This window comes from Girardinichthys multiradiatus, chromosome 5 (assembly GCF_021462225.1).
Source record: "Girardinichthys multiradiatus isolate DD_20200921_A chromosome 5, DD_fGirMul_XY1, whole genome shotgun sequence".
NCBI lineage: Eukaryota > Metazoa > Chordata > Actinopteri > Cyprinodontiformes > Goodeidae > Girardinichthys > Girardinichthys multiradiatus.
Window position 1 is genome coordinate 7,404,916 of NC_061798.1, and position 26,701 is coordinate 7,431,616.

At 41.1% G+C, this 26,701-nt stretch overlaps 2 protein-coding genes across 4 annotated transcripts in view; both read right to left on the bottom strand.

Annotated features, from left to right (window-relative positions):
* The window catches only part of ubn2a (ubinuclein 2a), a 40,234-nt gene extending 30,323 nt beyond the window's left edge, over positions 1–9,911 (bottom strand). For both annotated transcript variants that reach the window (XM_047366998.1, XM_047366997.1), the window contains exons 1-5: positions 8,042–9,911; positions 7,258–7,365; positions 6,213–6,314; positions 3,606–3,716; positions 83–186 (exon numbers count right to left, since the gene is read on the bottom strand). In XM_047366998.1, coding sequence (XP_047222954.1) covers positions 83–186; positions 3,606–3,716; positions 6,213–6,314; positions 7,258–7,365; positions 8,042–8,344 — 728 coding nt within the window. In that variant the 5' untranslated portion in view covers positions 8,345–9,911. The remainder of the gene's footprint in view (positions 1–82; positions 187–3,605; positions 3,717–6,212; positions 6,315–7,257; positions 7,366–8,041) is intronic.
* Positions 9,912–10,060: 149 nt separating this feature from the next.
* ttc26 (tetratricopeptide repeat domain 26) lies at positions 10,061–26,610 on the bottom strand. 2 transcript variants are annotated; one of them, XM_047366999.1, is made up of 18 exons: positions 26,094–26,610; positions 25,827–25,970; positions 24,834–24,926; positions 24,543–24,657; positions 23,860–23,909; positions 23,534–23,679; positions 21,722–21,893; positions 20,999–21,073; positions 20,813–20,915; positions 19,837–19,892; positions 18,369–18,422; positions 18,218–18,281; positions 18,047–18,135; positions 17,768–17,851; positions 17,626–17,695; positions 15,451–15,557; positions 10,493–10,626; positions 10,061–10,334 (listed from the first exon to the last, which is right to left on the bottom strand). In XM_047366999.1, the coding sequence occupies exons 1-18, from the start codon at positions 26,094–26,096 to the stop codon at positions 10,220–10,222; spliced, it is 1,674 nt and encodes a 557-aa protein (XP_047222955.1). In that variant the 5' UTR covers positions 26,097–26,610; the 3' UTR covers positions 10,061–10,219. The 2 variants fall into 2 exon arrangements, with proteins under 2 accessions (XP_047222955.1, XP_047222956.1); XM_047367000.1 differs by lacking the exon at positions 26,094–26,610 and adding an exon at positions 25,090–25,172 and having other exon boundaries at positions 24,834–24,989; positions 25,827–25,939.
* Between the last annotated feature and the right edge of the window lie 91 nt (positions 26,611–26,701).

The window sequence follows — 26,701 nt, forward strand, 5'->3', positions numbered from 1 at the left end:
GCTGGTAAAGTGTGAACTTGGTCCCTCAGATTGTCTTTGGTGGTCATGTGTGAATGATGCATTAGACAGCCACAACTCTTACCCCTGTTTAGTTACTCTGTTCTTCTTCAAGTTCTTCTCTTCCAGACAATTGACTTCATTCTTCTTCCTCTTATTAATCGCCTGCTCCTTATCATTGTTCAACTTCTGGAACAAAAACAAATACATGATCAGTTTATGTATGGTGAATACAAAAAAGTCTGCAGTAAAGTCTCTACCATCCTTCTTTTCTTTGACCTGACAGAGATGGAAGAGACTTATATGCTGAATATTGCTGAGGTGGTGAAAACAACAGATGAGAAAGTGTTCACCACAATACTGAACAAAAACTTCCTAATATTTTCCAGAACTGCTTTTACCAGGTTGAAATTATTTCAATTTAAGTGTACAAAAGAACACAACACATGACCCCACAGGGTCATTATTTATTAAACAGATATGAAACCGTGTGAGAAAAAACTAAGTACACCCTTGCTGCCTTGGTGAGATTTAAGATCAGCAGCCAGGCGTTGTTGGTAAAAGCTCTAGATGACCTGATTATCTGCAGGTTTGAGAACTTCAATAAAGAAGGAGTTTGGGCAGTTTGCTGCTCTGGAACATGCATGTGTTAAAAAAATGCCAAGGAGGAAATATATCAGCAATGTCATTAAAGAAACTACTACTACTGCCTATCAGTTCGAAAAAGGCTAAACAACCTCCAAACTATTTGAATTCTATCATTATTTAATCAAAGCATCTAATTAAGCAACTAATTAAAAGGGACAATGAAATATTTAAATATTGCTGTAATTAGTTGTGATTCACTGTTGTTTTTTAATTCAAGTTATCTTTAATTTTTTTATATTTTTTGGCAAGCCTAGAGAAAATAATATATTAAGATATCAGCATATTACTGTGTATTGTATTTGTATTTGCATCTTGAACCTTCAAAACATTTAACACAACCCAAGAGCACCATCTGACACCCAACAGGCCTTGGCTAGGATGCTGGATGTTAAAGTTTAGGACAGGACAAGTAGAACAAGTTTGAAAGCACATGGCCTGTTTGGACAGTTTACCAGGAGAAAACCTCCTCTCTTTAAAAGGAATATGGTAACGTGACTTAGGTTTGCACACAGGACTTCTGGAACAATGTCCTTTGATAAGCTGAGACGAAAAGCAGAGATGTTGGACTACTAAATGGAGCACCACACTGGACAACAACCAAAAACGGCATATTACCTCAAACACCTTACACCTATTATCAAGCATGGGGGTGGAGGAGTGATGATTTGGCCTCAATTGGGAGTTTTCACTGACGTCACTGAAGTCGCAGCCTCACTTCCAGTCTGCCATATTGGGTGTCTCCGTATTGCTTCACAACATTGCATACTTCTTCAACCATGAATAAGCATCTAGTCGTTACAGCTTCCTGATAAGGCCATGTACCTCAAGAAAATTGCGGTGATCAACAAGGTGGATCCATATGTTGGTTTGTTTAGCGCACTGGCCGCACATAAACTTTTTTATGCAACTATTTTTTCATAGCCACAACATAGGCAAAAATCCAGTAAGTAAGTTCAATATTGCCTTTTATAGTTATATTTACATAAGAGTTTTGCTTCACTGTTAATGCTAAAATGACGAAAACAGACTGCAGCTGCCACCCAAGATGGCTATCGCAAAGTGTGGTAATGTGAGTGCAGTGTCATGTGAAAACCCCGTTAGCAAGCAGAGGAACTGGCTGCCTAGCATTCATTAGGTCAACTATGAATTCCTCTACATACAAAACGGCTTCCAGTCAGATGTGAGGCCATCTGTGCAACAACTAAAACAGGGTTGTCAACAATACAATGATCCAAACACAGCAGCTAATCCACAACGGACTGACTTAAAAAAAAAGTTAAGGTGTGGCAATGTTTGGATCAACATTCAGACCTCAACTTGAACGTAAAGTTCTGTTAGGACCTTAGGACAGGTTTGCAGCAAATAAAAGGCTGCAACTCCTGAAGACTGTACTATAATTCCTGCACAACAATTTGAGAGAATAAAAATTACTACTTCAACATAATGCTGTTAATGATGGTTATACAAGCTACTGAAACCTAAAGTCTACTTAGCTTGTCCATGCCCAGCTTTTCCCTTTTGGCCTCACATTGGGTGGATTTTGTTGTAGGTTTTTGTACTGTTAAATGTACTGCATATAAATTTAGAACTCTTGTATAAAGACTTGGATGATTATATTACCTTCTGCTTATCTGAGATCGGGTCACGGGGGCAACAGCTCATTTTGGGGGATCCCGAGGCGTTCTCAGACCCGCCAGAATAAATAGTCTCTCCCACGAGTTCTGGGTCTTCCTCCTGGTGGGACGTGCCCAGAGAACCTCCAAAAGGAGGCGGGTATACGAATCAGATGCCTGAACCACCTCAGCTGACTCCTGCAGATGCTGCAGAGAAGCAGTGGCTCTACTTTGAGCTCCACCTGGATGACAGAGCTCCTCACCCTACCCCAAAGCTGCTCATATACGGAGGCTCATTTCGCCTGTTTGTATCCAGGATCTGGTTCTTCTAGTCATGATCCATATCTCATGAACAGAGATGAGGGTCAGAACATAGACAAACTGGTAAATTGAGAGCTTTGCTTATTGACTCAGCTCCTTTTTCACCACAACAGACTGGAGCGGTGCCAGTATTACTGCAGACGAAGCCCCAACCCGTTTGCCCATCGCCCGCTCCATCCTATCATCACTAGTGAACAAGATACCAAAATACTTAAACTCCTCTGCTTGACGCATAGACTGCCCCCCAGCCCCCTCTGAGTTGGGGGTCAGTCTTTTTAATCACTTTTTTCTGCTCAATAACCATGGCCTCCGACTAGTGCATGCTGGAGGCCATGGCCTAAATAAGCACACAGAACCACATCATCTGCAAAAAGCAAGTGGCCCAAACCCCTCATCTCCATATCGGGGGGACACGGTGGTGGTCCATAAAACACATGTAGACTGGAGAATCATAGTCCCATAACCCTCTCAGCAATTCAGTGAGGGTAAAGATCTGGTCCACTGTTGCACAGCCAAAACAGAAGCAACATTGCTCCTCCTGGATCCAAGGTTCGACTATCAGTTTGAGCTTCCTCTCCAACACCACAGAGTGAGCTTTCCCAGGGAGGCTCAGAAGTGGTATCCCTAGATAACTGAAAACCATTCTCTGGACCCCTTCCTTAAACAATTGGGACCATCACCCCAGTCTGCCGTTCCAACTATGTTGTCTCGGTCCTCCATTCGACACTGAGTGTGAACCATGCAAACCCCACAATGTCCAGAGCCATCAGCATCTAAAACTGAATATGATGCATACCTGGCGCCTTGCAGTGGGGAAGCTTTTTAACTACCAGTGCGACCTCTGACACAGTGGTGGAATTGCATTGTAGGTTAAACCCCACAATTAAAATAGGACTTTAAAATGTATTTTCCTTTTACTGTGATTTAATTTTCTTTTCACGTGTATATCACATAAACAAAGAGGATTTTTAAACCATTGTTTTGAATTCTTTATGTACAGTAAAGCATGTATTTTAGTTGTCTCACCTTGTCCTCCTCTCCCTCCGAGTCGGAGGCCACTCTGAACTGCAACGTGCCTGTGTTGATGTAAAATCCCCCAAGCTTTGTGGTCAGAGATGCAGGCACCAGCTCATCATACTGGGAAAAATAACAATGGAAGACAGTTTGTGGTGTAAAGTTCACAGGACTATAGAAAACAATAACCTCACTTACACAACGAGAACAGGAATGCTGTTCACAGATTCAAAAACATCTGAATAACTGATCATGTGTTTTGTTAACATTTCACAAAAGCACCATCTGCTCCTCTACTGGTCAGCAAAAATGAATGGCTTATGGAGCACAAGAGTAAATATCTGACATGGATTAGAACTTCCACATGCTACAGGTATTAAGATCTGCGTATCAAAAGGAAGAAAATAAGAGCCAAACAGTGTCAGGAAAAAAACAACAACACTGATACTCCTGTGAAAATCCATGTAGCATATAGATCTACGTGAGTCATGAGGACTGTTTTTAACTTCGGTCTCAGGTTGGTTGTAAAAGGGACATCAGTCTATCTTTAGAAGTGCCAGTGAATGCAATGTTGTTAAACATCAGGGCAGCAGATACATATTTAGTAAGAAACAGGAGGATGTAGAACTCAACACAGGAACACAAGAAAGCAGCAGAATATCAAAAATACAAGAAAATGGCTAAGGCAGCCATGTTTTTACAGAGTTAAATATATAAATAAATACCCTAGACATTTTAGAAAAATAAGCTGGTCCAAGATTGTATGGGACCCTAGACCAGATTTGATTTCAGCGCCTTTCCATACTTCTGTTCTGTGATCTACATGCGTTCTTTTCACTTCTCAGCAGAAAGGTGCAATCACAGAATGGAGGGTTAAAATTGAACCACTAATATTATGCCTATCTTTTTAAATTGGGACCTCATCACAACGCCTGACCACTATGAATTCTGAGGGCTAATACAGGATTGCTGAATGAGTGTGACATATTGATATGACTGCAACATGGGTCTGTGCGTGCAAAACAGCAGACATTGGATGATCCTCCAGTGTCCGTCCAGTCAGAGATGGGTTTGATCAGCAGAATGTGAGGCAGAAAAACAGTGGGTGCATTTGGGCAGCCTGCCTAGCCCATGAGAATCAAGAAACCCAGCTCAGCCAGTTGTAAGGGAAACTCCATAAGCATATTGCTCAGATAAATGTTGCAAGTTGTAGGCCATGCCTCTTTTGTTCCGCAATAATCCCTGCATGCAAACACTGAAAGCTCAAATGGTTAATCATTTTATCTGATCAAATGGTGTGATGTGAAAGGATAAAGATATCTGTAATGGAAGGTTTGTGGTTGCTTGTCTATTGTTGAAGTATGACACGAAAATGCGTTTAGGACCTTCCGAAGGCATTCCACACCATAGCTTAACTAATATAAAATAAACTTGTCATAAAATGTAAGGATACTGTGTTTGATGTTCTTATTTTTAGTAATATTTATTCTTGGAAATACATCTTTTACTGTTGAAAAGCCTGTTGATTTCCCTTCAAAAAGGTGCCACATTTGTAGAGAAAATGCTTCTGTAGGTTGAACAGCAGAGTTAAGTTTGTGGGTTTGGTTGCATTCAATTTGCCAAAATCTATCTGCAAAAGCAAAACAGTTTAGTCTGCTATTGACTCTTTTTGTTTTGTAATGTATTAAATTGCATGACTGAAGTTAAATGAAACGAGACATATTAACATTTTATAAATTTAACAAACAGGGGTCTCAGTAGTGCGGGAGAAAACCACAACAAGTCTGGGAACTCGTCCTCATGCTGTTACCCGACTTGGGCACACACTGCTGAGAGATGCTATCCTGTTCTTCAAGCAACATTTGTTGTAGGTTAGCCAAGGTGGTTGGGTTGGTCACTCTGGTATGAAATGCCTGCTGATCCCACGTGTCACTTGGGTTGAGGTCAGGACTGCAGGCAGGCCACTCCCAATCTCTGGAGGGAGTGTCTGAAAAACCCTGCTCTGTGGGGGAGTGCATTGACCTCTCCGATGGTGGCTTGGTCCTTAGGAGTGGAGCTATGGGATTGCAACTGATTGCAGAATATCATCTTGACATCTCCTTTGAGATTGCCTCAAGGCACAAACAACATACTAGACGGTGCTGCTCAACCAACGAATGCATTTTCCTTACAAATGTGGCACCAAGTAAAAACGGGTGTTTTTTAATGATCTAAATTGTATTGCCAACAAGCATTGTTCCTTGCTGTTTCTCATACAGTTATATACCATCCATGTTGAATTACTGCACATCATAAAGCAATATGGACATAGTTTACAGCCATACCTGTGTTGGTTAAATCTCATAACTTGATACCACTTGGTAAACATGTTATTTATTTCTGCTGCTTCTAAAGAATGCTTTCTGTGGCTTCTAGATCTTATATATTAATACTGGCTAAAGAGTGGATGAGCGTTTTCAAACTGAATACTGCTTTTCCATAAATTATGATGTGTGCCTCATGCATTCACAAATCTGACTTGATAATTAGAGTGCTCTTGGGTGGCCCCCATTGCTGTGTGGACCCTATGCAGCTGTTTAATTTGCTAATGCCTTGGATTATGAAGTTGAGGGTACTTACAGCTTCAGAGTTGTCTATAAATGGGTCCGTCTCATCATAACCAAACCCAATATCAATCAGATCCTGCATCCGGTCCTTTCTCTTTTTCATACCAGTGTTACCCTAGAAATGTAATATAAAAAAGAAAAATTAATCAGACGGTGTGCCGCTTTGTATTTAAAATTATTTCCTTCCATTTTTGTGAAAATGTGGGATTTATTAAATATTAAATAAAAAAGCTTCAGTAAACACAAACACTTGTGTATCGCAGCTATCTGACCTTTAGTTTTCTTTTGTTTAAACCTCTTTCTGTTTTAGTTTCCCACATGGTATAAATACAGTAAAACTGTGGTATTTGTATTTAAGGTTATTACACCAATAGTGTCTAGCTGTAGGCTTTATATGATTGATGGAAAAGCAGTTTTCTGTCATGTAAATAGAAATCCTACCTAAAGGGTGTAGCCCAAGTTGCAATTGTATAAAAAAAGAAAATACTAGCAGTAATAAAGCATTAAGCATAAACTATTCAACAATTAGCCAACTGATGTTATTGCTTTCCATGTGAGTATCTGTTGCTTAGCAACAGCTAAGCGCTAAAAGACTGGGAATGTTTTTTAAAAGGTTAGACATTTAAAACATATCTAACTTTTGAAAACACAAACAGGTTCACTTATTCTGGTTAAAAACACACTGTTTCTATCTCTATCTTTGTGTTTTAGGAGTCAAACCCCAAAAACATAATAACTGAGAAAGTAGTTTTAAATCAAACAGAAAATAAAGGAATTTCAAGGTTGTCCCCATTTATACACCAAGTATATGTCCCACAGTATTACAGGAGTAACCAACTGTAAAAAAGTACAAACATATAGTTTGTTGATGAATTTTACAAGCTGATTATGGTGGCAGTTCTTAGTTTTCATGCATGTAATGATTAAGAAAAAAAAAATTGAAGTATTTGACCTGCCAGTCACCGATCAGAGCCAAGCTACAAATAAAAAATGATTCTGGTCTCTGGTGGATTAGTTGGTGCATCTTGTAATAATAATAAATAATCATAATAACTCACATATTTATTTTCAAACTTTTTTGCCAGGGCTTCAACCTCAAACCGCTCACGCTCCTCATCATTGAAAGGATTGATGGAGGAAGTCAAACTTGGAAGATTGCTTTTCCTCTGGAATAAAGGTTGAAAATTGATGAATCAGAAATACGATAAAAAAAAGGTGAAAGAAATGAAAGATAAGAAACAACAATACCTAAAATAATTGAACTGCAGTTAAAAAATGCAAAAGAGTCCACAAAAAGTATACATAAGCAGTTTGTATTTTGATGAGGAAACACTAAATTGAGAGTTGCAGCGTGTTTTTTTTTTTTTAACTCTCATATAAAAGAAATGTATTATCTAGATTGCATGCAGTTAACCCGTGCGCCACTTCCCAGTATCTCCATCAACAATCCTCCCCCCATCTCTCTCTCATCGCTGCCAGAGGGCCAAACTGCATGTGGCATTTCCAAAGTGCCATAATGGCTGAGTGACTGGGCTGTTGCTGGGCAAGTCTGAGTGAAAAGGACACAGGTAGCTACATGTGTAAAGAGTATGCGGAGGTACCGCGGTAATAAACACTGTGATATGCAGAGCGCTACTAAAGTTAAAAAGCTGCACAGAATGAACAGCTGCTGCCTTTGTGTTGAGCTGCTCTAATGGTCACTTTCAGCCTCGCTATTCCACGGAAGGCACGTCCCCCATTTAACTTACTATGACACGTCCATATAAACACTTCCAAGAGGTGTAAAATAACTCCAGCGGTAGTTTCCCACGGTCCGCCCAGAGTGAAAGCAGAGGAACCTACCTGGATGTTCTGAATGAGTTCGCCATAATTAAACTCGGCGGAGGTGCGCTCGTCAGGCTCGGACAGGGACAGGTTCAGCCGCACGGTCGCCCTCTTCTCGGCAGCAGATTTGTCCCTGTCGCCGGTTTTGCCGAGACGACCGTTACTGGCGCTGCCTCCTGCCCCGCTGCCTGCTTCGGCTTCTCCGGCTCTGTCGAAGTTGAAATCGGCCTCCTCCTCAAGCCGGCGTTTCCTAGACTCCGCGGCTGTACCAGCTGCGAAGGCCGACAGGGTGACAAACTGCACTTTTCTCGGTTCGGCCATTTGGATGAGCTGCCTGCCTGCCAGTCTGCCTGCCTGAACCTCGCTCCGGACAGACAGCGACACCGAGAAGAGCTACTTCGCGAAACTACTCCAAATTGGTGGATTGAAGAAGGTTCCGCGGAGCTCCGACGGCTGCTCGGGGCCTAGACGGATGTTAGAGCCTCCTCCGCAGCATACGGATTGAACTCCAGGGGATGCGACGGTCGAGGGAAAGTTGTTTTTCAGCAGCTACTCTCATCCTCGGTTTGCTATGGTGCTGAGACATTCACAGGAGCCATCTTGGGTTTCGGGAGTAAATAAAATATCAGTTGAGCGGGGTCACTGCGCATGCGCGTACACACAAAACGGAACCATGTGCCACAGGGGAGTGCATCACGTCCAATCAGCGCTCAGCGGATCGTAAACCCGCCCCCGTCACAACAGGCTATAATAACAACACTGAGCACTAATCTGACCTTTATTAAGTGTCTGCAGGAAGGACAGGCTGTGGGATATACATGCCTGGTTAATGCCTCGACAACTGCCTTCATTTGATGCTTTTTATTTAATCTTATTAGACTGGTGTATTTCTGCATAACCTTCACCTCAATTTCTAAAGAAAAGAACTAGTAACGCAAGCGTATTTACAGTAACCTGCTGATAAGCGCCCCTAGTGATGCAATAATTTTTTATTTTTGAAATAAATGTGTTCTTTTGAGATAGAAACCAAGTCAAGATAAACCTGTTGCAAAATCCTATACTAATAGTTTGTTCTTACTTTTTAGTTTGATGACCAGTTAATTGACCTTTATACGGCGACAAGTCCTCTCAGGCTCAGTTTGCTATTCAAATTTTTCTTTTTCATTTATTTTTTGCATTTATCTGCAGACACATCAGAAAACACCCAGTTGTGTGATCACCGTTTATAACTAATGAGTCACATTTCTTAGGTCTAATATTTCATTTAATATGGAACTAAACGTACAATAAAGCTGAATGCAGCGTTCAGCAATGCTGCAGATGATGTTTCAGGTGAGCCATCAAACTCAGAAGTTGGTGTGCCTTAAAAAACATGTAACAGTCAATCTGGTTATGCCAGAAATGCAGCGTTTGCACAAGGATTTCACTAACTTGCCTTGACCCTAAAGGTATCTGTTGTTTTATTTTTTTTCATTACTGACTGAGGCTTTAAAGTTTCTCTAAACTCTTTCAAATGTTAAACACAGATTATGTTGGAGTCATCTTACTCCTTTTAATTCCACACGCTGTGAAGATTTTACATATTTACCACTAAACTTCATAAACAGTCGTGTGAAAAAAATCAGGACATCATATAAAGTTTTCAGTTCTTTATTAAGAACTGTTCATATATACATCTCTCTCTACATATATATCTTGATTCTATGGAAAAGCAACTGATTTAATTGCATTTAAGCAAAAAAAAAAAAAACAACCTTCTTTTACTCATTAAACAAGAAATATCAACAAAAATGTGTATTCTAGCTAAGGAAAAAGTTTGGACACCCTATCCCCTACCAGCTAGTATTAGCCCTTTTGCCTGAAGAACCTACAGCGAGCAACCTTCCAGTCTCCAACATCAGCATGAGGAAGGCTTACCTCACTTATTAGTTTCACCTGTGAGACATTTAACAGTTCTCTTACATGTTTTCTTGAAATCAAATTTGAGCAGAAACATCTATTTATGCAAATTATGACAGACAAGAAAAATACACAAAATAATAGTCTTATTTTATTACAAATGATATTACACTGACAGAAAAAAACAATTAAAATATCCATGTGTTTAATACAAATAACTACATTGTGGCAGATAACCATTTTTTTCTTTTCTTGATCTAGATCCACTCATGTGACACACTTAGCCTTCCTTCTGTGTCATGAAAGGAGGACTCTGTTGTCTTTGGCCCACTTTCTCAGGATCCGAATAATGTATTCAACCTGAGGGTTTCCTGAATTTCGCAGGAGGGCCAAAACCTCTTTGAGCGTCTCCCTTGAGAACAAACAGGATATGTAAGGAAACAAGATTAAATCAAAAATGCATCATTTGTCATGTTTATTTTAGATGACATCACACCCACTCCAGCGAGAGAATGGAAGATGATAAAACCATGTTCTAAATCACTGCACAGAAGGAAGAGAAAAACATACTTGGGCTCCTTGTTTGCCAGTATGAGCTGAAAGATGCCGACGCATGCCCCTCTTTTGCCCTCCCAGTAATTGGAGCCTGGGTCCAGCTTTTCCAGGGTATCAAATGCTTTGGCAGCATAGTAGAACTGGCCCATCTGGAACAACACATGGTCACCATGAACTGGGAAACAAATTATTTGTTTCGAAGCACTAAAATTCACAGCAGAATGCAAAATGCCATCTATCATCTATCAGCTCTTCCTAATTAGCTTAAAGTGATAAATACTTTCTTGTAATCTTTTGAAGTAAACATAATACTTTTCCAGGGTTAGTGGAAATATTAAAGTTTTTTTTATCCCTTCGGTTTTAAATTCAGTACCATTGTATTTTTTTTAGATACAGTGCTATGAACAAGTCCCTCACCGATTTCTTCCATTTGGGCTCCTAATGTTTCTGATCATGAAACAAATTGTAATTTCAAAAAAGATAATCTGAGTAAATACAACATTTTTAATGATGATTTTATTTATTAAGTGAAAAACAACAAAAAAAAACACCTGGCACCAAGTGAAAATATCATTGTCGTCGTCTTCCGCTTATCCGGGATCGGGTCGGGGGGGGGCCGCAGACTCAGTAGAGACGCCCAGACGTCCCTCTCCCCAGACACCTCCTCCAGCTCCTCCGGGTGGAGCCCAAGGCGTTCCCAGGCCAGCTGAGAGACATAGTCCCTCCAGCGTGTCCTGGGCCGTCCCCTGGGCCTCCTCCCGGTGGGACGTGCCTGGAACACCTCCCGAGGAAGGCGTCCAGGAGGCATCCGGTATAGAAGCCCGAGCCACCTCAACTGGTTCCTCTCGATGTGGAGGAGCAGCGGCTCTACTCCGAGCCCCTCCCGGATGGCCGAGCTCCTCATCCTATCTCTAAGGGAGTGCCAGGCCACCCTACGGAGGAAGCTCATTTCAGCCGCTTGTATCCGTGATCTCGTTCTTTCGGTCATGACCCAAAGTTCATGGCCATAGGTGAGGGTAGGAACGTAGACCGACCGGTAAATTGAGAGCTTTGCTTTTCGGCTCAGCTCTCTCTTCACCACAATGGACCGGCACAGTGCCCCCATTACTGCGGCAGCCGCACCGATCCGTTTGTCGATCTCCCGCTCCATTCTTCCCTCACTTGTGAACAAGACCCCGAGATACTTAAACTCCTCCACTTGAGGCAGGAACTCCCCTCCAACCTGAAGAGGACAAGCCACCCTTTTCCGGTCGAGAATCATGGCCTCGGACTTGGAGGAGCTGATCTTCATCCCAGCTGCTTCACACTCAGCTGCGAACCGCCACAGTGCACGCTGTAGGTCTTGGCTAGAGGGGGCCAGCAGGACCACGTCATCTGCAAAAAGAAGAGACGAAATCCACTGGTCCCCAAACCAGACCCCCTCCGGCCCTTGGCTGCGTCTAGAAATCCTGTCCATAAAAGTTATGAACAGGACCGGTGACAAAGGGCAGCCCTGCTGGAGTCCAACATGCACTGGGAACAGGTCCGACTTAGTGCCGGCAATGCGAACCAAACTCCTGCTCCGCTTGTACAGGGACCGGATGGCCCCTAATAAAGGGCCCCCGATTCCATACTCCTGGAGCACCCCCCACAGGGCATCACGAGGGACACAGTCGAATGCTTTCTCCAGGTCCACAAAACACATGTGGACCGGTTGGGCAAGCTCCCATGAACCCTTGAGCCCCCTGTAGAGGGTATAGAGCTGGTCCAGTGTTCCACGGCCGGGACGAAAACCACACTGTTCCTCCTGAAGCCGAGGTTCGACTATCGGTCGGACTCTCCTCTCCAATACCCTGGCGTAGGCCTTACCAGGGAGGCTGAGGAGTGTGATCCCCCTGTAGTTGGAACACACCCTCCGGTTACCCTTCTTATAAAGGGGGACCACCACCCCAGTCTGCCAGTCCACAGGCACTGTCCCCGACCGCCATGCAATGTTGAAGAGACGTGTCAACCATGACAGCCCAACAACATCCAGAGACTTGAGGTACTCAGGGCGGATCTCATCAACACCTGGCACCAAGTGAAAATATCCCTGTTGTTAAATCATGAATTAACTGGGATAAGCATTTTTTTTTAAAATCTAAGTTTCTTTTCACTGCTTACACCCAGACCTGATTACAGCCAGACATGTGGAATAAGGAATTTATTTAAACACATTGGAACCTGTCTGACAACATGAAGTAGGCAAAATGATCTCAAAACAATAACACATTAGGGCCCCAATCTGAAGAATTTCAAGCACAAATGAGAATCAAAGTCTCTGACATCTATTGGTCTAGAAAGTTTTACAAAGATATTGCCAAAGTTTCCAGTGAACCACGGCGACAAACATTATCCACAAATGGAGAAAACATGAAACAGTGGTGAACTTCCTAAGAGTGGCTGGCGTACAACAATTACTCAAAGAGCTCAATGATGACTCATCCAGAAAGTCACACAAGAAGCCAGAACAACATTTAAAACACTGCCAGCCTTAGAGGCCTCATGTAAAATCAAAGTTCACGATTCAGTGAACAGTAAGAAAAAGACTGGGCAAAAACACCCTACATGGGAAAGTTCCACGGAAAAAAAACACTTCTGACCAAGAAATACAAACAGGTTTAAAAACGAGATTTGGCAACAAAAAAAACAAAATCACAATAATTCACAAGACGTTTGGGAAAATATTCTGTGGTCTGGTAAGACATAAGTGGAAGGTTTGTGTCCTGTTACATCTGGTGTAAAACTAACACTATTTCACAAACATCTTACTAAAAGTGAAACATGGTGGCGGTAACGTGATGGTCTGGGGTGGCTTTAAAGATTCAGGACCTGGACAGCTCGCCATAAGTAATGGAACCACAAATTTTGCTCTGTACTTAAACATCCTGAAGGAGAATGTCCACTGATCAGTTCAGGACCTTAACTCCCGCACTGCACACCAAGACCAGCTCTAAATGACTAAAATGACACAAGGTTTTGGAGTGGCCTAGTTAAAGTCTGGACTTAAATCTGATTGCTGTGGCAGGACCTTAAACAGGCTGTTTATGCTCCAAACCCTCCAATTTGTCTGAATTAAAACAATTCAATCAAGAAGAGTGGGCCAAAACTCCTCCAGAGTAATGTTAAAGACTCATTGTCAGTTATTGCAAATGTTTGATGGCAGTTGTTGCTGCTAGGGGTGGAGCAATTACTTTTTTACACAGTGGCAAGGATAATTTAAATAGTTTTTTCCCTTAATAATTAAAATTTGTAGGTAAAAACAGCATTTTGTAATCCCTCAGTTTATCTTTGATTAAAATTTGTAACATTTATGTGACAAAAAAAACAAAACACAAAAACCTGAAAGGGGTCAAATACTTTTTCACAACACTGTTTACATTGGCCAAGAACATAATGCTGACATTTTTATTTGTTGCCATCCATATTAAGTCAGTTTTCAGGAAAATGATGATCCGTTTCTACAATGCAGAAAGCTTTATGTCATGTCATCAGGATAGCAAGATCTTCCCAGTGACATGGTCAGCAAACAGTGTGGATTTTGATCTAATTGGAGTTTTACGGTGGGGAAAAATGATGCGTGAGAAAGCTCCAGTGTGTAGAGCTGATCTGTCAACTATTTTATGAGAATGTCAGAGTCTGATTCATGTCAACAATACCAAAGAGCTCAAGTGATTGTAAAATTCAGTGGAGAGCAATAAAGTAATCATTGTGATTTTGTTTATTAATCAAAACATTAAATAAGTTCATATTTGTCACTGTATTTGACCTGGAAAAAAAATGTGCATCATTAAATGCAACAATACCCTTTTACATTTTGAGGTTTTATTACAAAGCCAAAGCCAATTTTATTTTTTATAACAAAGTAAAACAACTGACTGGACATCTCTGCACAATAGTGCTGTCATAGATGAAAGAAAAGGACAGAAAATGAGCCAAAGTCCACATAAAAACTACTGATCAAAAGCTGTAAAAAGATTACAAACAAGCCTGGGACTCTGGAAGCAAACTGGAGAAGTTAGGGCTGGTGTAGGAAAACTGAAATGAAAATTAGCCCACAGAGAACGGAAAGATGAATGCTTTCATGAATATGAGGGTGTTTTTTACCATGCAACAAGAGCTAAAACACTGGTGAATCACTAACCCTCAGAGGAGTTTACTTTCAGGTAAACAGTGCTTTGATGACATTTCTTGGCACTTCCTGTTTCCAGTTTTAGAAGTTTAATCACATTGGTCTGAATATTGTTTTTACATCAGACTGTTCCAAAACAATTGTAGCATGAGAGGGGCCTTGGAACTTTAACCTCTTACCTCCAAAGAATCTCAGCAATATTGCAATGGCAAAGGACTGCCTGGATGTAATATCTGCTTTCAAATAAAACATCTGTCTAGTTGGACTGATTTTCACTGTTTCATGCCATCACCTGAAGTGTATCTTAGTGACCAAGATGCTAAGGCTCAGTTAAAGTTGTGGCAGACCTTAAAGCCAAGAGAATTGCAAAAGTCAGTCATTTTCTACACCTCTTCTTCCATAGTGGGTTGCAGGGGAGCTGGTGCCTATCTCCGGCAGTCTATGGGTGAGAGGCAGGGCACACCCTGGACAGGTCGCCAGTCCATCGCAGGGCAACACAGGGACATACAGGACAAACAACCACGCACACACTCATTTACACCTAAGGCCAATTTAGAGTAACCAATTAACCTAACAGGCATGTCTTTGGACTGTGGGAGAAACCCGGAGTACCCAGTGAGAACCCAGGCATGCACAGGGAGAACATGCAAACTCCATGCAGAAAACCCCCCGGCTGGGAGTCAAACCTAGGACCTTCTTGCTGCAAGGCAACAGTGCTACCAACTGCGCCACCGTGCGAGAATTGCAAAAGTATCTCTAATAAAGTTCTCATCAAGTACAAAAGGCAGTAAAAAAAAAGGCAGAAGACAGAGAAGGAAGTTACCTTGTAGCAGTCATTGGCGATCAGCTGCAGCAGACTGAAGGAATCTGAGGAGGTGCCCATTTTCAGATAAAGCTCCCAGGCAAGCTGGCCCTTCTGGTTCATTATGTCTGACAGAAATAAGATCAGTGAGTTGAACAATCTGTTGCTTACAGGCAGCCCTTATAAAGATTCAAATTTGGGAAATATTGGAGGCCACAGGCAGCTTTTACTGCTGTAAATCAGGCCAAGAGAGGAAGAAAAATGCTTCATTGAAGACATCCATTCCTGCTGCTGAATGTAACATCAACAGAGTGAAAGACAAGCTTAAATTTGATGCAGGCCTAAGGCTAGAAATCTGGCAGCGATGTTAGATTCAGATCCAAGCCACAGTGAACAAGCATAAAGGAGCTCTCAGTTGTGATTCCTTGTTCAGTTAAGGTATCGAATTCACGTCTCACATGCAAGGGATCATTTGAAGCTCAGAATGGCCCAAACCGTTTGACTCTTGACTCATAAAAGGGAGTTTGAAAAGAAAAGGTAAGAATTGCAAAAAATCTTATTGCAAAGATAGGGGTGCTGCACAAAAATGTTACCATGTGCAAACATCTGACAGACAACTAAATAAGGATTGATTCGTCTTTCTGAAAAAATGTTAAATATTGATTTGGTATCAGTTTGTTGACAGTCTAACTTTCATGTTGGATCAATAAAATGGTTTTACATTCTCGTTCAACCGTCACATTGAGCTGTTGATCAAAACCAAAGTTGCATATGTAAAATGTCAAATTAAATCACAGCTTTTGAACGGTGTGATGTATGACCAGCTACTGACATACAGTATTTACTGAACATGTTTTGCTCCAAACTACTTCTGGTCAGTGGTAGTTGAACAGTTAAAACCCCCACTGTGTATATTTATTAGCACAGTTGTGCTGATTCTGATAGCAAAGGATATAATGTTTGTAAAAAAAAAAAGATGCAGCTCAAGCAAATCTAAAGTGACTTAATATATTAGAGGTTTTTAGTAAAGAAAACGAGTTAACGTTATTTCCTGATCTTCAGCCACTATTCAACCTTTATTTTATTCATATCCCTTACACTTTTTCCCCCCATTTCTCATACCCACAAACTTCAGTGATGTGATAGATGAACACAAAGTAGTACATAAGTGTGAAGTGGAAGGAAAAGGATACAAGGTTTTCAGAATGGTTTGCATTCAGCCTCTGTGAGTCAAATCTTTCTAGAATCACATTTGCTTGATATTTGCATATCTAGAGACTTACATTCTCTCCAAAATAGCTCAAGCTCAGTCAGATTGGATGGACAGTTTCTGAAAACATCAGAGAACATCCATTTGCAAGTCTTTCCACAGATTCTCAAATGGATTTCGGCCTGGATTTTGACTTGACCATTTGGGCACATTTATATGCTTTCATCTAAACCATCCCATTGTAGCCCTAGCTGAAGAAGGGCATCCCTACAGCATGATGCTACCACTATCGTGTTTCACCAGGGAGACAATGTGTTCAGGGATCTGTGCAGTGTTAGTTTTCTGCCACACAGAGTTTTGCTTGTAAGCACAAATATTTATTTTTTGCCAAAGATTTGTGACGTGCATGACTAAAAGTTGTCCTGTCGACATATTGTTCCATTTGAACTTGGAACCTCTTTGGCTCCTCCAAAGTTACCATAGGCCTCTTGGCAGGTTTTATGATTAATGCTCTCCTTGCTCAGCCTGTCAGTTTAGGTGGACAGCCATGTGTTTGTAGGTTTGCAGTTGTGCCATAATGATGTCCACAGCTGTCTCCATGACCTGTCTGCTTTTTTGTCTTTGTGATGCTGTTTATTATCTAATGTTCTCTAACAAACCTCTGAGGCCTTCACAGAACAACAGACTTTCTACTGAGATCAACTTAGACACATGTTGAATAGGTGACTTCTGCAGGCAGCTGGTAGCACTGGAATTTATTTATGGGTATCTGAGAAAATGGGCCTCGTTGTAAAATGCAGAAAACTTCTCTTCTTTCCACCTTACAATTTGCTCAACTTTCTGTTGGTGTATCCCATAAAAGCCCAATAAAATAAAATGAAGTTTATTGTTTGCTGTAACATGAAAAAGTTCAGGGAGTATACTTTTGCAACACTGTGTATTTGTCTGATTAAGTGCACCATCATCAATGTTACTTGTATACGTACAGCACCGAGCCAGCCAGCTGAGGTAAACATAGTCATTCTTGATCTTTACATTCTGAATGAGCAGAAAAACCTGAAAGAGGAACAACAAATAAGAACATAAAGTGCAGCAACATCAAAAAACATCAGCAAAAGGTTAAAGTACCTCCTCAGCTTCTTTGTAGTTTCCCAGCACCGCTTTAGCCTGAGCGTAGTTGAAGTTGAATGTATCATCATTATAGAAGTAACCCTGAAAAAAGAAAAGCTTATACAACTGTCTAAACATGCAGGACTTAAGGTCGTACAAAAATGGTGAAAAAAGGTAAAAGAACCAAAACAGGTCTATTTGCAGCACCACTTTTTGTCCAAGGAGATACTTCTAACCCGAGGTTTCTTTTGCCAGCTCACCGCTGGAGTACAACAGCAACACAGATACTCTACTAACCTTGACAGAATTGAGATATATGAGAACATCCTCAAATTGTCTGAGGAGAAAGAAGCAGGAGGCCATGCACTGTCTGCCAGGGATGGTATCTGCAAAGGAGGGGGTGAAAAAAATCAGCTTGCACATTCCGTCTTTCAAAGATAACACTGGAGACAATTTCATCTGGCTTACCGCACTCGCTGGCTGAGCCGCCGACCAACTGAAAAAACTGCTGGGCAATTTTTAGGTGATCCCTCTACAAGATGCAAGTGTAGGAACTCAGAGTTGTTTCACACGCAAAGCAGTCACATGTACTGGCGTAGAAATGATCAGAAATACTCACTGATCCAATTTCTTGTCCGAGAGCTGCGTTTACCACTCCCTTCAAAATATACTCCTGTAACAAGATGCAATAATCAGCGGGAATTATGAGATCGGTCCTTTGAAAGAGGCATCGAAGCTCGAAGGGAGTAAAACAAAAAAAGAAAAATAATAACTTTGGGCTTTTTTACTGGTGGAAAAATCACTGGCGTTTTATTAACAAGAACACATGCACATGTTTTAACCTTGCTGTTGATTTTCCTTTAACCCCCAAATGGTCTAAGTTACACACACAGGCTCAAATATATACATACACCCCTCTAATGTTTCCATAAATGTCTCTCAGTCAGTTGTAGAGAACCCGTGTACGTTTTGAAGCAATCAACATGGTCCTGGTATGTTTCTTCTGCATATTCGTCCACTCTTCGTGACAGAATTAAGAGTTTATTTAAACTGATTTGGTTCCTGGCAGGGAAGCATTGTCCACAAGCTTTCAATAAGGTAGAGGTTGGGGCTTTTGAAAGGAGCTTATTGTTAGCTTGCTTTATACTTTCCTAAACCAGTTTCTGATGTGTGTTTTGGATCACCTTCTGGTTTGAACACCCATCTGACCCAAACTGCCCTCTCAGACAAAAGGAAACTGCATTCTAGAAAGAGGCTTTCTGGGTCAGATGAGACAAAGGTTGAGCTATGTGACCACAATGACAGAACACATGCTTGGAAGAGTCAAACAAAACCAAATAATACCATACCAACTGTGAAGCATGGCAGTGGAAGTATCATGGTGAGGGACTGTTTTGTTGCTAGTGCTACTGGTGGGTTGCACAAGGAGTAGAAAAACGAACAAAACCAAATGGTGGAAACTTGGAAACAATCATCCTGTTCCAAATCAAAAACATCTATTAACACAGGAAATGGATAAAGGAGGATAACCTTGAGCTTCTCAAACAGCCCCAGTCTGAACCGCAATGAAAATTTGTGGACTGTACATAAAATACCTGTTTATCATTTCTGTTCAGAAGATCAAATGTTCAAATGTCCATCCAGAATGATGCTGGAAGCATGTAGTTCAGATGCAACTCACTAAAGATCATGTAGCCAAATGTTAAACAAGGTTTAGAGCTATGTGCCTGTATGTATAGTTTTGACCCTGTGGGCATTAGAAAAGTGCCACAATAACTTCAAACCTTCTGTTTCTGAAAACAAAAATCATTGCAGCTGCATGTTGCACTACCAGAGGATCCTGAAGAAAGAATGGTTCAGGTAAATTAGTAAAAGCACAAAGCCCAACATCTGACTGTCACTCAGATACATTCAGATCTAATTAGGATGACAGGTAACAGGAAGGACATTATTTCAGAAACTCCTGAGGATGATTTATTAATCATTGTGTTTATATGATATGTTTTTTCAATTAAGAGAGGAGCAAACAATTTGAAAGGAACAGTGCCATCATTCCTGAGACTTAACCCATTAAAACAGATAGTCACCTGAGGTGTGATGGGAACCAGATCTTGGATGAGGTTGTACGCTTCCTGGACATCATCTATAAATACAAAACGGAAAATGTCAGTGCCCATTGGTGGCGCTGTGACATTACCACGGAAACACAATAAAACAGTGGACAAAAACACCAGGTATGCTTAGACAACTCATGTGAGGTAAAAACAGCAACATGGAGGCAACGTGGTGCATGCGGGCTGGAGCTACGATGCCATCGTTTCAGAAAAAATGCGTTTTGCATGTTCCCACGGAAACGGCTTTTTCAAATGTTTTCATGGTTTCAAAGATTAGCGTTTTTGGTCTACCAAAATGCCGGTTCTGTGTGGACGCAACGCCTAAACAACAAAATACCTTTGTGGATAAAGCTGAGCTCTTCTCCCTTCAGACATGGCCTATAAATTTCAGTATTTTCAGTATTAGAACACATCAACAAAAGCTGGTGTTTTGATGCCATTTTTATTTAATTCAATTCTGTTAGAGGTTTGCGAAAACTGCTTTAATATGGGGGTTGCCTTGTAAATTTATTTTTGTTGGATTCAAAACAACTACTTTTAAAGAACCTGCGGCACATTTTTATTCTCTTCTATGTGTTACATACATTTGCTTAGAAAAACAAATCCTAATCAGTCAAATTCAGAATTGGTGGGATGGATCTGAAAGAAAACTGGAACTTGATATCAGTCAGTAACAGCTTGATCGTTGCATTTCTACTGCAGACAGCTGCTTTATTTCACACATAGCCACATTCCTGGTAAAAACGGCTGTAAAGCCAGATGCCAGCACATTTTTGACATGTTATCCCCTAAACTGTCTGTTTCACACTTGTTCTTTGACCAGTTATATCATATTTTTATTCTGCAGCCATATTTTAACATACCCAAGTAATTGATTTTAAATGGCCTCTGCACCCTCATATCCACTATTCTCCATCTTTTTGAAGATGGCAATAAAGAGTGTGCACACCTTGTCTCAGATAGTAGATCACCAGGTTGAGTCTAGCCTCGGGAATCACATCGATCAAAGGAGGCAGCACCTGCAGCGCACCCTCCCCACCACGGAACACCACCTGCAGCACACAGGGACTCAGCGAGCGCTCTATGCATCCGCACAGTCCTCCACGCACACAGCTGGAGATAATGGGAAGCTTACCAGGTTGTGTCGGATAAGCTCCTTAGCAAACTCAAAGGAGCAGGAGGAGATGTCGATTAGGTTCTTCAGCTCAGCCTAAGAGACAAAAAAAGTAACACAAAATAAAACAGAAGATATAAACGGCTTCAAAGGAATTGCTACGGATTTATCTGTGATTTGTTCTCTTGCATTCAATAATCATTGAATGCAAAATATAGATAAAGCATTGATAAGATTTGTGCCTAAATGCTATAAGGTTAAGAAAAGGCAGTTAATAAACTTAAAAGAACACGTGTGCAAATTTGTGTTTGGTTGATTGTTTTCTTTGTGGCTCCAAATCTTCTGCCATAAATCCCATTTAGTTGGAACGCCTGTTTATTTTCCTTTAAATGAGGCCACTTTTGTAAGTAAAATGCATCAGCAGCACAGTTGAGTAAGTGGGTCGCGCCCATGAAAAACTTGACAAATGCTCTCTGTCAATGCTAAACAACTCTTGATGGAGGCAGTGTCAGGGTGTGGGCTGAAATCTCCCTCAGTGGAAAAACAAGGCTGGTCTTCACTGATAGCAATCTCAATGCAGAGATACTGAAATGACATCCTGCCATCCCACAGCAGTGAATGACCAAGATGGTGATCAGCATTTTTGTATGAACATTTCTTACCTCTTATAGCAAACTAAAGTTGCACCTCAAAGCTTCTTCAACAGATAATAGATAAAAGATCCCAAAAACGTCCAATTTGTACCTCAGCTGCCTTGCCATTGTAAAGCCTGAAGTGGTTGCAGGCTTTGAGGTTGAGAGCTATAGTTGAATCCGGGATGTTCTGCAGGTACACGGCCAGCACTTCCTGAGACACATCATAGTAGTCCAGCTTGTAGTAACACAGCGCCACGTACACTTTCAGAGCCAGGTAATCTCTGTAATCACAACATGCAATGAAGGGAGAGTAAAAAAAAAAGTGTTTAGGGACAAACTAAGATAAAATGTTGATTAAACGTTAGATAATGACGGATCACTGAAGTCAGTCAGTCAGTCATTTTCTACCGCTTATTCCATAGTGGGTCACGGGGGAGCTGGTGCCTATCTCCAGCAGTCTATGGGCGAGAGGCAGGGTACACCCTGGACAGGTCGCCAGTCCATCGCAGGGCAACACACAAACAACCATCCACACACTCATTCATACACCTAAGGGCAATTTAGAGTGACCAATTAACCTAACAGGCATGTCTTTGGACTGTGGGAGGAAGCCGGAGTACCCGGTGAGAACCCACGCATGCACGGGGAGAACATGCAAACTCCATGCAGAAAGACCCTTGGCCAGGAATCGAAACCAGGACCTTCTTGCTGCAAGGCAACAGTGCTACCAACTGTGCCACCGTGCTGCCCGGATCACTGAAGTTTAGAAGGAATTATAACACGGTCCAGGAATAAGTCTTAGATGTTTAGGGTATTTATTTATTTATTAATAGCAAAAAGAGAAAATAAAAAAAGTCCTTTCATAATCCTGCATTCATTGTGCGAGAGGCTGGGTACATCCTGGACAGGTCTCCAGTCCATCGCAGGGCAACACAGAGACATACAGCCCCATGAAGACCGAAAAACACCCCGACCAGATCAGGGAGAACATTGCAGGGATTTTAAAGCAGGGTTTAAAACTGGGTTAGATATGGGCCCTGTTTAATTCATAATTTCAGAATGTAACGAGTAAAATACAAATGCAAACCAAGCAAGACATGGCTTAAACGAACCTAAACTGACCTAACCATCACAGGCTGGGCATAAGAGTGTTATTCCAAGAAGCACCCAAGAGCCCCATGGCAACTCTGGGGGAACTGCAGAGATTTACAGCTCAGGTGGGGGAATTTGCTGACTGGATTAGTTGTGCACTCCACAAATTACTGAAGAATGGCAGGAAGAAAGCCAGTATTGAAATAAAGCTATAAGAAGTAGACATTTAAGACATTTAATCCATCAACAAATATTTAACTAAACAGTGTCAATGTCTTTTTGTCTTTCCAGATACTTGAAAAAACGAAAGGTCATTATTTTCATCCCAACAAATACAACTGTTGTTATGGCAATAAAATAAGTTAGTCTGATCACAATGAAAATATAATCAGCATTACAATATATACTGTAAAAGAGGGCATGAATGCATAGTAATTACATAATTAGGATTTCTTGCAGTATTGATACTGTGTACAATGAACTTTGATGATGATAAATGTATAATATATTATGCAGTCACAATATTAGTGATAATTTTTCAGACTTTTGCAAGTGAAAAGTGCTTCACAATTTTTCACTACTCTGTTTGTCTGGTACATAAAATCCCAACAAAGCCGACTGAAGAGTAGCTTTGCAAGACACTGCGTACACAGATCCCTGACAGGGCAGATAAGGTGTATACCTGTGGAAGCCTCTTCAACAACTCACATGTATTACTGTTTTGTTCCATAATATGTGAAGTACATGAAGTCTAACAGCCATGGTGGTTTTGGAACACAGCAGGACTGTGAAGCTAATTTCAGAGTGACAGGACAGAAAACGTACAGACCTGTTCTGGAGCAGAAGGCGTTTATAGATGTCTATAGCCTCCTGGTAGTGTGAGCGCATGTAGTGGATGGAGGCCAGGCTCAGCTGGTCCTCTGTCACATCCTCCAGGTTCTGGTGGAATCCCATCAGTCTCTTTTCATCATTAAACTGAGACACAGTGTTACAGAAATAGATCTTAAGATAAAATATTAAACCAGGATTACAAATACCGTGGAGAAGCTCAGAACTATATTAATCATACTGCTAAGAAGATTGTATTATAAAGCCAAACATGAACAAGTAAGGAAAACACAGTGTGGTTTAATATTGGTGTTATAACTGTCAAACCTTGTGTGCCAGGTGAAACAGCAGTCGGTTTTGGAGCGGGGACATCGGCGCTACAGAGAACGAGAGGGGACATTTCTAGTGATACGGCGGTGTTCATGTGAGTAAAGGCAGGACTCATCACGCAGCATCACTCCCTTGTTTCCAGCAGTCACATTAGTGACCGAGAAGCATTTTTAAACTGATCTTATAGTTAAAACATCACTGGTAGGTGTTTTATCGGTTGGTTATTTAAATTCAACAACTTAACAGAATTATCATAACTAGACATCTTAAACAGTAAATGGTGCAGAACAGGATCACAGATATAGACTAAAATTACTCAGACTTATTATTTTAGATTAACTAGTACAAATGAAAGGAACACTTTGCTGACATCTAGTGATCAAACTGGAGATAGCAACTATCTTACAGTGAGCTTAAAACATTCTGTTCCTTATAACGTAGGAAAACTGTTAGTGAAGCTGAGCAATCAGGTGGTAACTGAAACATGTTTTATAAAAAAATAAATGCATTTTTGTCATTTGCCTTTGATGCCTTGTGTTTACTGAAATAAAAAGATTCCAAAGCATTTCTGTGAAGTACATATCGAGCTAAATCGTAATGGTACAATCAAATATCATTAAACTGAATGTGGGTCGGTGTTAATATTTTGCATAGTGACACAGCTTTGCGGAAGCCAATACCTTTTGATGCAGCCTCCTCAGCTTCTTTATAAAGCCCCAGAAAAAACAGGGCACAGGCCAGATAGACCCACACCTCTGCAGGACAATCCGGCCTCATGGTCAGAGATTTATACTCCTGTCAGAACATGGTACACATTTAACACAAATGTGGTCCAAAACCAGAAAAGCAGTGAGTCAATTGATTTTAAGAACTTAAAAGTAAATATCTTCTAGCCTTGTTTTCATCCTGTATACCCAGGTAAAAAGAAGTCATTTAGATTGTGCCTCTTAGCCAGGGTAAAAGGGAATTACCTCCATGGCTCTCTTGTAATCACCAAGGTGAAATGCACAGTAGCAAATCCACAGGTCTGCACTCTCCTCTTTCTCTCCAATACTTCTCTGAAACTAGAGATGACACCACACATCAACAGCTGCAGCAGCCTTTCAGACATAAAGGATATTCCATCTCTAAAAAAAGCAAAAACAAGAAATCAAACAACACAATCAGCAAGAAATACAAATAACATCCAGTACTTTGTATAGCCATGTTTTGAGGGGACACTTTTACCAGCTTTGCACATCAAGACAGACTTTTTTACCCATTCTTCTTTGCGAAATAGCTCAGGCTCAGTCAGTCTGGACGGATCACACCTGTAAACAGCGATTTTTAAGTCTTCCCACTGATTCTTAAAATGATTTAGCTCTGGGCTTTGACTGAGCCATTCTAACACATGAGTATGCCTTGGTGTAAATCATTCCATTGTAGCTCTCTGTCTCTATATTGAGGGTCTTTGTTTTGCAGGAAAGTGAACCTACCCCAGTCTACCCCAGTCTAGAGCCTCCAACAAGTTTTCTTCCACGATTGTCCTGTATTCAGCGACATCCGTCTTCTCATCAACTCTGACCGACTTCCTCGCCCCCATCCTCACAGCATGATGCTGCCACTACCATGTTTTATCGTGGGGATGATGTGCTCAGAGTGATGTGCAATGCTAGTCCTCTACTATGCATAGCATTTTACCTGTAGTCCAAAAAGTTCAGTTTCGGTCTACAAACAGGATTTCAACGGCTTACTTCTTGCTTTTTTTTTCCATACAGGTCAGATATGTGGAGTGCAAAAACTAATAGTTGTCCTGTCCACAGATTCTCCCACCAGAGCTGTGGATCTGTGTAGCTCCTCCAGCGTTACTATGGGCCTGTGTTAATATCATGTTAAGAATAACTATAACCTTCATGTTAAACGTGTAAACTCAATCATTAAACTGCCTGTTAGTTTATTGAGGTTATGACTGTGAGATGTAGTACCTCCAGCAATGTTAAGGCTCCGAGGTAGTCTCTCTGCTGAAGGTACTCCTCCAAACTGGGAACCTTGGTTTTGTTTTTCTTCTTTTTCTCACTGATGCTCCCCGGCGTCTCTGCTCCCACAGCAGGCTTCACGCGTGAGAGGATCTGACAAAATACATAATAATGAGAGTAAATAGTTTTCCTCATATTACTACATAACTTCCGGCGGACTGATGGAGATGCAACAATGCCAAAACAATATTCATTTCATGCGAAACATGGCCTCACCATTTCGAGGGGTATATCTTGAAGAGCTAAGTGTTGGCTAGAACTTGTTTATCACTAAGGTAACAAAAAACACACCTCTTCAACTACGAGTCACTTAAATATTTCGCTGTAATCCTAAACAAATTATAGTTTATGAAATACAATCAAATAAATCTTCCGAAAATCTTCAAAAAGCCTACAATAACTGAAAAAATCGCCATCATCTATGCAAACCCTTGCAACAGATTTGCTAAAGCGTCTATTAGTAATGTTAGCTCGCTAAGAGCTAAGCTTCAAGCCGAAGAGTTTGTACTTCCCTTGGCAGCTTTTCAAGTTAAAGGTCCAGCCAAGCGAGTTTGACGTTTAATAACACTTTGCAGCCTCACTGCTCCACTGTGTGAGGTATTCTTATTTAGCCAAATGTTAAAATTTCCAGCGCAGGCTGAAAAACAGCTCAGCTATCAAAACCGCAGTGCTGCACAGCTTTTAGGAGAAATATATTTTGTAGGCTAGAAGAATGTGGCTAGTCTCTGTCATGCTGAGTTTGACTTTTCAGTGTTTCAGTTTTTGTTACTTAGCAACCACGTGTATCAGGCTCTTACCAGTGTTGACTAGGCTTATATAAAACA

Excerpts from the sequence above, each read along its gene's own strand:
- ttc26 (XM_047366999.1), bottom strand. Across the intron at positions 24,927-25,826 it reads GAGCCTTAACATTGCTGGAG|TTTCAGAGAAGTATTGGAGA; the intron begins GTACTACATCTC and ends TGTCATCTCTAG. Across the intron at positions 15,558-17,625 it reads CAGCTGGCTGGCTCGGTGCT|ACATAATGAACCAGAAGGGC; the intron begins GTACGTATACAA and ends TATTTCTGTCAG.